The sequence below is a fragment of the Ambystoma mexicanum genome, chromosome 10 (genome assembly GCF_040938575.1).
Source record: "Ambystoma mexicanum isolate Mex_15411 chromosome 10, UKY_AmexF1_1, whole genome shotgun sequence".
NCBI classification, from domain to species: Eukaryota; Metazoa; Chordata; class Amphibia; order Caudata; family Ambystomatidae; genus Ambystoma; species Ambystoma mexicanum.
This window is the reverse complement of record NC_090932.1, coordinates 229,198,515-229,211,582: the sequence shown is the minus strand read 5'-3', so window position 1 is coordinate 229,211,582 and position 13,068 is coordinate 229,198,515. Positions and strand designations below refer to the sequence as shown.

The window sequence follows — 13,068 nt, the reverse complement described above, 5'->3', positions numbered from 1 at the left end:
GGCGCCAAGGATCTGGCAGCTGAGCCATCCACGTGGCCGGGCCCTCTGGCCGGCCTACACAGTAGGGAGGGTGGGGTCCGGGTGGCCATATCTTTCGTTATGTCTCTCCTCGTTCCCCTCCCCCTTTGCCCTCTAGGTCTGGTCATCTTTGTTTATACTTTTTGCTATGGAAAGGACTCCATTTAGGTTCTGCCCTAAGTGTAGGGTCAGGTGCCCGTGGAAACACGAGCACAGAACTTATAATTCTTGTCTACCCCAGATCACAACGAGAAGCAGTGTGCAGCGTGTAAGCACCTTTGGCATAAGACCCTTAAGGAGCGATGTGTAAAGCGGTGGGCCGCGTATGTTTTTTTTCGCGGCCTGAACCCTCTTCCTCCACCGTCACACCCGCCGAAAGTGACTGAGGCACTGATGATGAAGTGGACGCTTCTGGGTTCGCCACGCCCGTCCCTGACCCCTCTAGGCCTGACGTAAGTCTCACTTCTCGGACAACACCCAGCGACAAGAGCATACAGAAATCACGAAACACTAAGCACACAACCCCACCACCGATTTCGATGGTTCTGTCGAAAAAGGTGAAAGCGCCAACTGGACCGCTGAAAATTTCAACTGAATCCTCTGATCTGGTAGATCAGCAGCCTTCCCCGCATCTGCAGCAGCGTCTTGCGACTGGGCACTCTGAAAATGAGGGCAATACCCTTAAATCGGGGTGGAGGGGTTTATGCCCTGGTAGGAACGAAACCTACTCTTAGGCCTCCTAGCCTTTCCACAGGGGAAAAATCTACCGCTAGGCCCTCTGATGCCGCGGTAGATCTACCGCTGACCCATTGACTCATGCAGATTCGGCAGAGATTGAGGATAGTATCGCAAGGATTACTTCGGCGGTTGGGCTGACTCCTAAGATACTGTTGAAACGCATGGAGCGTGCCGCGGACGTGTCTAAAGACACGCCCTGGTGCCCCAGTACTCTCGAAACCTACGAGGACAGTCGGGAGCCTCTGTCCAATACCCTTGGGGACACATTTCGACCCCAAAGAGAGGAAGACAACGTTTTTTCACCTTTGGGCCCTTCTGGTTCATGTAAGTGGACCATGGAGAGGTTCGAAGGATGCATGGACCGCCTCAAAAGGATCGTCTTGCATTCTGAGGAGCCTTCACCTTAGAGATCTCTTCAAGACCCTATTTTGGGGTCAGCTTCACGTTTCCAGGAAAATCTTGACTCTCAGCCTTAGGCTTCTGTCCACCATGAAGATGTGGTCCTGATGGACACTTATCAAGACATCTACGACGAGGAAGAAGACCCTTCCTTCCTGCAGGACTACCCCGATGATGAGGCGGATGCCATGGACAACTGGGAAGAAACCCAGCAAGTCAAGTGGAGACGGAGCCATGGACGCTCCCCACGCAAGATCAGGACAATGATGTCATATGCCTGAATTCTCCCAGCACTCCGGCCCGCCAGGCCTCGCCTGTAGACGATCAACTGGCCTTCAATGCCATCTTAAGGAAGGCAGCAGAGCACTTTCAGATCACCACCCAGGAGGCGGTACCTGAACAAGATTTTGTGGAGGACATTCTCAAAGAAAAACCCTGCTCAAGCCATTCCCTTCCTGAACTCTGTTAAGAGAAGGTTGGCCCCTTCCCTGGTCACGCCAGCTCAGACCCGGGCAGTGAATCCAAGAGTGGAAAAACTATTTCTGCCAGCTCCTATGGACCCTCAATATATTTAAAGGCCACGCCACCCCCGACTCCTTGGTAGTCCCTACCACCTGGAAACGAGCAGGGTTACCCCTTCCTACGGGGGAGGCACCTCGGGATAAGGAATCTAAAAGGCTCTACGCCTTAGATAAGCGTGTTACCTTGGCAGCTGCATACACCACACGCATAGTGAATAACACTACGCTGCTTGCCAGTTATGCAGACACACAATGGAACCTTGTACAGACTTCTCACTATCGTGGCCGAGGGCAGGCAAGTGAATCAGAATATAATCAAAAACACCCTGGACACGGCTGAGACAGCAGGCAGGTCCCTGGCGTCTGGGAGGACGTCTGGAGGACTCCGGCACTGCAATGGGACGGTCGGCGACAGAAAAGGACCAACATCTATTCAGTGGCATTTTGCGGTTTCAGCTCCTCGCGTCTCAGCAAATAGCATCACTGTGGCCTCTTGGCTGTTGAGATGGGCTTTCCTTGCATCGGGGGTCCAGCACTCTGTTGACGTAGCTCAGGCTCGGTCAGTCCTGCTTCCTGGGAGTCTGGAGGATCTTCCTGGAGCCCTTGGCCAACTTAAAAACAACTTGCACAAACTGGTGTTCCTCTCCCTGGCTCTACGGTTTCCAGCAGCGACTGCATTGGAAATTCAACTAGCTTCGAGAGGATGTCCTGGTGGCTTTCTTTGGAGTTGATTGGTCCCACCAACTCAACAGGATCTGTCGTCCTTACAGGGCTTCTCTCGTCAAAACTAATTCGGAGCTTCAGCACAGCAGCAGGGCTTCACTGGGCAAACCAACGGTCCAGGAGTTGCAGCAGGCATCTCTTTCAAGTTCTTCTTCGGATTCCTTCGGTCAGTGGTCGACTCTGCCGTCCAAGTCAAAAAGCCTTGCCTTTTATGCAGGTTTCTCACATTCATTCCAGCCTAGCTGTCGCACAGCAGGCTGGCTGTCCTTGCCGGACAGCCAGCCGGCCAATCACCTAAGAGTGCGTTCCTGTCTCGCATGAGACTAAGCGCAGGGAGGTTCATGCACCTCTCTCGCTTCCTGCCCCCGCCAGACACGCTGGAGCCAGAGGCGGCTTCACTTGTGAATCCCGCCCAAGACAAAACCAACAAAGGGACCAAACCTGGTTTGGCGCGCTGAGTAAATCTCAAGAAGGACCGTTCCACAAAGAAACGGTGAAAAAAGACGACATGGACATTTTGACAAAAATGGCATCCTTGGGTGCTTTACTGCAGCTGCGAATGCAGCCCTCAGTAAAAGCACACCACGGTAGTTAAAAGTAAACCACTGCCACCAGCCATTCATCGATGAAAGGGTAATATAAAATTGTTACATGAGAAGCTATACAAAAGGGGATACTAAGTAACCCCTCCAGCACCCTATTGTAAGATAGTGTGTGCTGGGTCTAGAAAGTTACAAATGTAAGTAAAGTCAATTTCACTTCACTGCTTTTGGTAACAGTAGTTTATCCAAGAGAAGGTATTTAAACCTTTGGGAAATCTGAAAGACTTCCCTCTGTCACTGCACTGAGGGTGCTTTGTGACACAATGTAAAAGATGATGCCTATGGAGTTTGTTAGACTCCACAACCAAAAAGAAAGACCGCGTTCAAATCACATTTAAAATGCATGTTAGAATTGGGGGGAAAAAGGGTATCGCGCTCTCCAGGTTAAACATTAAAGTCCTCAAAATCCAGCAAAGTTGCTGGGGGTCTCTAAGGTAGAGTGGAATTAGCAAATTTCTGAGAATTCTCCCGAACAGCTTCTCTCTTAACACAGTCGAAACACCTGCTCCAGGTCGATGAAGGCTAGCTAGGAGCAAGCTTTTTGTTTAATTGCTTGGAGTTTTACTATATTCATGATGTAAAGATTTAAAGATGTTCACAAAACCGGTTAAGCTTACCGCTGCCACTTGCCCATTTAGTGAGATGACTTAGGGGATGGACCCAAAGATTTTTCCCATGATGTTCCTTTTATTCTACTTTCCTGCCGAATGTATGCAGCGAATGTTTCTAAATCAATGTTAAATGAGTGGTTAGCGTCTGCATCCCTGGCTGGTTCTTCGCAATAAATTAATTTGATCTGACTTCACTGCATTGGGCTACATTTCTGCTGTTACTCCATGTAAATATTGCACCATCTGCATATATTATGGTAAATATTTAGAAATTGGACGATAGTTCCCACACTTGCTTCTCATCGTGGGATATAATTTTCCTTTGTATACAATACCATTATGAAAGTTACATAGCACAGGAGCCAATGCAAACTACATTTAAACTGTATAAATCCCATACATACATAGTTGTCTTGCGTAAGTGTTACCATTTTACCATCCCTAGTCATTTGGTGGTTTTTCTTCTCCACTTTTGGTATAGTAAATTAGTCCATGGACTAAGACTGTGAATGACCGACACAGACCAAGTAATTTTTTCTTCTTGTTAATACTTCTATAGGTTTTGTGAAGCGGGTGGTTGAGGTCTCTGAATAGTTACATGGGACAAGAGCCTAACACTTTCTTTTGTGTCTTACAGGAAATAGATGCCTACATAATCCAAGCAAAGGAAAAAAGCTATGAGACAATGGTTAACTTTGGCAGGAAGGGCCTGAACATTGCAGCTACTGCTGCGGTGCAAGCAGCATCTAAGGTAGGTACAAGAAGGACAAGGGATGTTTGAAACTGATATAAGGTGCTTATTAGCAACTGTCTTGGCTCATCTGTGGCCACCAAGTCTCTTGTGGATACAAGTACCTATTTTTCTTATTACTCTGATTTCAGGGTCAGGGTGCTCTTGTTGGGCGTCTGCGCAGTTTCAGCATGCAGGACCTGAGGTCCATGCCGGATGATGCTCCTATACATTACAGAGACCCTCTATACCCAGACGTACAGGATCTTAGACGTAGACCCTTGGGTGAGTTATGTGTCTGAGCCCCATTCTCTGCATGCTAGTGGGAGACTGTTGGGAAAGATTTTCTTTTTGTTGCTTTCCTCCCAGAGATTCCTATGAGATAACCTTTCTTTTTGCTTTATGATTCTTGATCTGACTTCTTTGGGAGGCGGTGGGGGAGTAAGATATATCTGCTTTACTTCCTTTCTCTTTTTGCTCATTTTATGGGGAAACTGATCAGGCCATAAGACTATCTGTACTGATAGACTATTTCTCTTTATGGATTTCTTCTATATTTACAACTGCACACATTAAAGTGAAGCGTGGTTAGGATACTGTCTCCCTATAATATTTTATTTTGTGGCTTTTTGGTTACCTTTACAATGTGTCCAGGATGGGCTGGTTGCAGTGGATATTCTCAGGCAGGCTAAGGGGTAGTCTGTGTGATCCTAGATGTGGGGACTGTGACTGTCTGGCCCCAGTCCACATCCAGGTGCCAGAGTGTCTGTTGCTGGGCAGATGGTGTGGTCAGTGGCTGTCCATGATTGAATAGCCACTACCAGCTTGAATGTTGCAGATTCTTACCATTAGTGGACCTGGGCGAGCTTCCAGCCCAAATCCTGGATAAAAGGAGAACTCCTGCAGCCATTGGATAGTTCATCGTTGGAGCCTAGCACCCCTAAGAAGAATGCACTCTGCTGATGACCCGAGGATGACTCTTGCAGCTGACCAGCACCAACTCCAGTGAATTCCTGGTGAAGCCGTGGTTCTCGGCTTGATCTCAAGAAGGCATGTGTTGAGTACTTTGACCCTTGGACCGGTGGGAACAATTGGTCTCGATCTGTGCCTTTGGCAGTGATCCTGGACACAACTGTTGGACTAACCAGCCCTCTCCTGGGGTACCGCACTGCAGTGCTCACCGTTGCTAGTCCATCCTTGAAACTTGGATCTTAAGCTTGTACTACAAGACATCTGCTCCTTCATCTTTTTTCATCAACTGAAGCCGTACAGGACCTACTGCTTTTTTTTTGTCCACTGAAGATCACCTGTTGTCGACGGACCATGGCGACTAGTGTTTCAATACATCATCTTCGCTCCTTGGAGCTCCACAGATGTCTTCTTTCTGTTCCCAGGGTGTTCAGCTGGAAGGTGCCTAGAACGGAGGTTAAAGCACTGCGACCAAATTTAACTAAATTCTGCATCCGACTGCACCCACGTCCACTGTGCCTCCCTCCTCCGGACCAAGCACAGAAGATTTTGTCCCCAGCGTAATCGGGAACCTCAGCAGTGGCCTCTAGTGGGGTAAGTTGTATTTGTATTTATTGAGGTTTATAAAGCTTTTTCACGCGTTGCGCACAATTTTACAAGCATCAGTACAATGACATGAAATGGCGACAAAAGATAGATGATTAGTAAGCAAAGATAGTGGGTGGAAGCAAGAGAGGCCAAAAGGTTGCTTTTTAGACTGGAATTAAAAATGTGAAGGGCAGTAGAGAAACGAATGTCAGGAGGTAAAGTGATACTAGATGTAGGGGTCCGAAGAGAAAATGAGGGAAATCAATAAGGGGCACAAAGGGGTTTGTGGGAAGTAGGGAGATGATGATGATGATGGGAACGAAGAGGATGGGAACTGGAGTATAGGGAGATGATGGAAGCAAATTAAGAAGGGGCAAGGCCATTGTAACCAAAGGAGTCCCCTTTAAGACCTTCAGCTGCAGGTTTGAGGCCAAGCTGAGAAAGATGATCAATGGAAGTCATTGGAAAAACACAGTAGAGGGGCAGGCAAAAGCCCACTACTCCTGGATCCAAGCAACCTCTCAGTACTGTTTCATGGAATGCATTGGCACCATAGGAACTGGGGACAGGTTTGGTGCCAGTAACTGAGGATTTGTCTCTGAAATGAAGAGCCCAGCCAGTACAGGTATTTTACATAGCCGGAACAATGATTTGATGTCCAGCAACTTGAACCCTGGACCAGAGACTACTTTATTGAATTAAACAAATAATCTGTAGCACAGTCACTGAGAATGCATCAAGAAGACAGAGGAACCTGAGCAAGGCGATTCAGCCAGATCAAGGGACAGAACTGGGCAGCCAGCCAACCAAGAACATTCCCACGACTACACCAACAGATGGGGACGACTAAGGATGTCCCAAGACTGAGCTGAGATGGAGTAGTTGTGACCCACGGCTTATCCAGGCCATGAACACGCCTACCTTGAGACACTTCGTCCAGTATGCTGTCACAGGGATGCAGCACAGCAGCAGCCAAGAAACAGCACTAAGACAGCACAGCAGGTCTAGCTAATCAGGAGGACCAGGGGGAGAATGAGGTAAAGAACATCTTGAGAAGAACTTGCAGAAGCCTTAAGACAAAGGAGCCACAGTCTAGCCAATATGGTCAAACAAGATTCTATGGTGCTGCGGCCCATCTTTGTAGCAATCTTCCAGCAATTCAGATAATGATCTACTCTTGGAAATGCAGTGCCCCTCCATGATGAGCATGTTCATTCAGCTGCTCTTTAGTCATACAGCAGGCAGACATACAGAGGTTTGGGCGCCCAGACAATCGGGATGCCTTAAAAAAATGTTCTCGCGTCCACCCACACAAGATGTGCATTGGGCATGTCTGGAGCAGAAAACCAGGCTAACCCTGTTCCCCCTGAAGTACTGTCCTTGATGTAGAGGTGCTACATTCAAAGGTAGCATAGGGTTGTTAGGTTAGATTTTAATTTCTATGCTAAATCTCACTCCACTGTGAGACCCCCAGCATTTTTTGCTGGACATGTGGTTTCTTTTTCCTTGTCCTGAGTGAATGTTAACCCTTTTCCCCACTCTTTCTTTTACTCTTGGTATGGGTGTCATTTTGCTGACACTCCATAGTGTGTTTTTGAAGATATCCTTTCCTATGACATTTTTAACATCTACATGTATTCATTGCAGCACACAGCACTTTCGGTGCAGTGTTGCTGGGTTGCCCTTTGGGGCTTCCCTTTTTATTTTCTCTTGCTTTACCTTGTGTGAACTACTGTTCCCAAAGTATAGAGAGGGATGTTCATCCCCTTTACATTTTACATTGAGACCCGCACACCCTATGTGGAGTGCTGGGGAGATGCATAGTATGCCCGTCTTTCTCACTGCTCCAGTAACATTTCTGTTACTTGGACCAGCTAACTATTATGGCTGGGTGCAGTGGACATACATTAATTACTTTTGTCACACAGGCTGTTAGTCCAACCTCATTAATGCAAAGAAGGGTCATCTTTCTTCTAGAATGCTGTCGTCTTTCCTTTCTTTGTCATTTGTAGTGTGATTGTCCTTTCTTGGGTGGTATTCTGCTGTCCTGGGTGGGGGAGATCCTTTCTTTGGCGGGAACCCTTTGTGTAGCCTGCCGATGCCCCAGAGTGTCCTGTGAAGGAGGAGTCCGAAACTGAAGCCTTCTTGTGTGCCCGAGTGAAACCACTTCCCACTGGGGTGGTGAGAGGGGCTGTCCTGATTGGTCATCCACCCGCCCCTTTCTGTAAACTGCAGGGAGAGTTGTGTGTGGGTTCCTGCATAACTGTCTGATTCTGGAAGCTGAAAACAACTGCAGCTGAATCCGAAGAGGAAGAGAAGACGGCTGTTGCTGATTCCAGTGAACAGTAGATGCCTGCTGTGTAACCGGGGCCTGTTCATGGACACCTACCTCTCAGGCAAACCAACACAATTTGCAGACTGCTGGGGCCCACATTGGGCCTTGTGGTGTTCATTGTCCTCATTTCTATATTGTCTTGTGTGCTATTCTTAACCTATGGACATTTGTTGCAACATTTATTGCCATTTATTCCTAGGTATAGATATTTGTTGACGGGATGGACAATTGTTGCTTATTTCATTTTGCAATTTATGCACAATTGTTATTTTATAAATAAAAAGAAATAAAAAAATCAGTTACTGCAATATTGAGCAGACCACATACTCGCGTGAAAGATGGATTCATTCAATCATGGACAATTATTACTAGTTTATTAAGTTATGTTTCAGCTTGGTAAAAAAATAAACATATTTGCAAAACATGTACTTGCATTGTTGCTCTAGGATTGCATTGGTTGTTGAGGTGTAGCTAGTGCTCATGCTTCTGCAGAGGTCTTTGTTAATTGAAGTCTGTACAGAAGAGGGGGGAAGATGTTGAAATAATGCAGTGCACAAATTTCAATCGTGCACTAATTGCAGTCGGGCCACTGATTTCAACAGAGACCGTGTGCACCAGTTTAAAGTGATGCTAAAATGACCGCATGGGTTTTATGTGTGAGTTACGATATTAGTCCTGATGTGTGGCATTGAGGGTAAACTAAAGAGGGGGTTCATTTGGGGGGCTTAGCCTAGTGTAGTGTAGGGTGTTAACCTGAAAATTACTAACTACTAACACTGCTAACAATAACTAAATATAATCCTACATACATTAATAATTAGGCTAGGCGCAGAGTGGGTTTGGTTAGGTCACAGCCTGTGCTGCAGGCTGTAAATGCATGAATTAACACTGCAATGTTGTCTTTGGAAATAAATACAAAAATTGAAAGCGCAACAGCAGTGTGCCTTGCGGATGTTAGCAGAGCACAATGAGGTGGCAGAATGTGTGCTTGAAAAATAACTATTTAATTGTTCAAGCTGGTGCAAACCCAGAAGCAGAGGATGTCATGTTGCACATTTCATCTGGGTTCGTGAAATATTGAACAGGAGCACTGTCCAAAGGTCATGAAGCCAGAAAAGATGCTGGGGGTTGTTGGCCAAAAGGTGGGTGGTGATTGACCAAAGGCATCCCATGACCTCACGATAGAATGCCTGAAAATGGGTGATAAAACAATAAAGAATCTTTATGAAAATATAGGCAGAGGGGAGGAAGGAAAGGGCTTAAAACTGAGGAAAGTGGGGAGAAAGGTGACTGGCCACAGAAGGAGCGAGGATAGTGAGAAGAGAGGAAGGATACATTTTCAAGAGATCTGATCGGGTGCTAGCTGAGTTGTACTCACTGCAGAGGAGGGAGACTGGTGAGTGCGAACTCTCTGTAATCTGAGGCAGCTGTTTGTGAGAGAGAGTCCGTCCGTGAGACAAGAATGTCTATACGGGCAGGCAGATTAGTCTGGCACTAAGCTCTTGGTGAGTATAGGTTTTTAAAAAAAAAAGAAATAATTAGAGCAAACTCATGGTCTAGTGAAGTATCAAATTAGACACGAAAGGGAGAAAAAACATTTTGTTCTCTGGGCAGTTGCAGCACCACTAAAGTTTCAGTCATACTTGCAAGGTTGTGTATAAAAATGCATGTGGTTTTGCTAAGGAGTAGCTAGTTTAGCTGGACGTCAATGAGAAATCATTGTCTTGGTGGGGGGATGTTTTTCAATAGAAGTGCGAGTATCAATGCATTGACAGATTATGAAAACTGTGTTTCTGCCAAGCTGTGTTGGGTTCTTTCTTCCTGTTTCTTGCATCTGTTCAATGAGATGCAATGCTGATGTGTTTTACTGTATTTTCTTGCTCTGTTTTGCTGAGTGAAGCTAAAGTGCCGGAGGGCATAATTGTGGAAGCTGTGTGTGGTTTTTATTATTGCGTGACTTGGTCATTTTGTCATATGTAGTGAAGTCTGCTATATCCACTATAGTCGATATGAAAACCTAGTGTGCCTAGTATAGTGTTAAGCCTGACTTTTTCGTTAGCCAAAGATCCCAAATAAAATCATAGGAATAAACAGATGACCAATTAACTAATTCCCTACACTGTAGCAAACAAAAATTCTAACGCATCCCACAACGTGCTGTGACCTTCCTGGGCTGCAAACAGCCTGGGTGCTGTGCATAATCTTCCGAATTCTTGCTGAAACTTTGGTGGACTCCTGCTGGACCTCCAGAGACATGATTCAACTGCTTAAAGTCCCCTTACTAGAGTGCAGGACTGAAATAGTGAGAAGAATTTTATTAGCGATGAACGTTCTTCATCTGGCACTTAAAAGGGCACTAAATCCACAGAGCCGCGAGAAGCACTGAAGAATCCTTTGTTGGGAGCTTTTCCTGTTGACTGCTGCTGCAAGTTCCCATCAAGTGTTTTTTCTTCTGTCGCCACAACCAAGAATCCAGAGGCCGGTCCTCTGATGCTGCACTGTGAAGGTGTCTGTCTGGGTAGTACTTGCCTTAAATCTTGACGATCCTGTGGGTCTGAGTGGGTGATTTGTGTGTTTGGGAATTCGCCCATACCGTTCGCCCAGGCCTAACTATGAAGTCCCTGAACCATTTCTACTAACTCTAAAGCCTGTACTTATTTGTTTGAGGTATCTTTTGGAACTTTCTTTCCTGCAGCTAAGCCCTATCCTGACCTGCCTACTGTCTGCTCCTGGAACACCAGAGTGACTCCTCTGTCTCTGACAACACTCATGCCTTTAGAATAGGGAAGGACTCTTAAGTATATGGGCTGTATTGCAAATTGCTTACTTGCAAAGGTGTTGGTGTGCAACTTTGATTTCTGAAACAGAATAAGTTACAAAGTGTCACTAAGTTCCTACTTAACTTTTGAGTTGTAACATAGGTTTTGCTTAACCTGAACTGCTTAGTGTCTTTCTAAAACAGCATTACAGAGTTCTTACTTATCCTAGAGTTGCATTCTGCCCCTCTGAACAGTATACAAAGTTCTTTATTTACCTTTGAATTGTGTTCCACTCTTGACGATTCCTGTAATAGAAATAGTGTGAGTTGATGATCAATAAGGTTTTACTCTCCTTGAATAACTGAATCTAAATGTGTGTCCTGAGCTCTTACTTATCCATGAGTAGCTGACTGCCCCTGAAAAGTTTGTCTTATTTACTTACCTTTGAACTGTGTACTGATAAGTGATAGTGGTGTAACTGTATCTAATCATGAGAGAAGAAGTTGCATATGTTGCCAAGTGCTTACCTGTTTGGTAGTGGAAGTGTCTGTTCACTTGTGACAGTGTTGGTATAACTATAGTATTTCTGAAAAAGAACACTGCAGGGGGGGTCTGCTTACCTTGAATTGCCTTGAGTCATTCAGAAAGTCTAATGTGGTTTTACTCCCCTGAATAGCATCTCGCCATTCCAAATTTGTATCACTAAGGCAATAAGTCCCGAACCTGCGGGCCATTACCATATAAGGTTATGCCCCCTCGGGCCATAGTTACAGGCCTGAGCGTAGCAACGGCTTTAACTAAGGCCCCCGGGGGCATTACCTTATGCAATAATAGTCCACTGGCTCTGGGCTTTATTTCCGTTAGTACCCCGGATTGTTAGACCGGGGTAGTAATGTTTTTCAAGAGCATGGGGTCTGGCATGGATTCACATGCTCATGAATATTCCCGGTCGTCAGGCTGGGAATCCTCGGTAAAGTAATAATCAGTTTGTTTCATTTCTGAACTGTCTTTCTCTTAACCAATCACTGAGCTCTGGGTCATACTGCCCCCAGCCAATGACTGCCCTCTGGCTGCCATCTTCAGATTTTTACAGCACTTTCAATGGTTGGGAGTCCTTGTGCTTAGCTCTCAAGCTTTTACTGTGTTTTTTGCTTTTTGGAAGAGTTTTACTCTACTTTTTGGTCAATCGAGCCTTGTGCTCCATCGATCACCCTTCCGATTAACATCAGCATCCCTCAAGGGCGGATTTCGGAGAGTTTCTTCGTGGAGGCTTCCAGAAGATTCTTCAGGCCTACGGTGCATTCACCATGTCGGAGCAGAAGGATTCCACCCCTTTTCAAGCTTTGCCCCGACTGCGGCTTACGGAATGTTTTCTCGGACGATAAACATTCCAAGTGCCTTGACTGCCTGTAACCGATGCAAAAGGAGGATGATTGTACATTTTGCAGTGAATTCTCGACACGCACGTTGAAGGATCAGCGCAAGCGGCTGAATGAGTGGCTGCAGACCAGGTCTCTCCACTGGGTGGGTCCCTGGAGCATGCCTCTCCAAGATCCGGAAATTCTGAACGGGCTTCGAAGTCCTTTTGAGGGCACCACTCCCGCGGGGGTCCAACAGAAGGCCAAGCACTGCGAGTCCACTGCCACCGGGAGCGCCGTTGCGGCGGGCTCCTCAGCAGCCAGGGCGCGTCCGACGTCTCCAGCAACTTAGGTCACCAGCCAACGCTCAGGATCTTCGTCCCAAGAGGAAATCGGACTATCCGGGCAAACTCGAGGTGGATCCGGAGATGGCCAAGGAGAAGTCCAAAGCCAGCCTGCCCTCGACCGAGAAGGCCAAGGGGGACCGAGGCTCCAACCCTCCCCCTAAGGAGAAGGCCAAGCAGGACAAGGGACCGGTCCTGACCGTGAAGGCCCAGGTACACCCGACGAAGGCTCTGCCTTCCATCGAGGTGGTGGTGGCGTCCCTGTCGAAGGCTACAGAAGTGGGCCTGCAGGGCACAACTCCAAAAGTAAGAATGTCACTCCCTGCCAGGAGGGAGTCTTCAATCCAGCCCATTGAGAAGACCCTGGAGAAGA

General features: G+C 46.7%; 1 protein-coding gene across 2 annotated transcripts in view; it reads left to right on the top strand.

Moving 5' to 3' along the window:
• Window positions 1-13,068, top strand: part of REEP4 (receptor accessory protein 4) — a 261,700-nt gene that overhangs the window by 180,417 nt on the left and 68,215 nt on the right. For both annotated transcript variants that reach the window (XM_069617741.1, XM_069617742.1), the window contains 2 exons: window positions 4,250-4,363; window positions 4,495-4,627. In XM_069617741.1, the coding sequence (XP_069473842.1) occupies window positions 4,250-4,363; window positions 4,495-4,627 (247 nt within the window). The remainder of the gene's footprint in view (window positions 1-4,249; window positions 4,364-4,494; window positions 4,628-13,068) is intronic.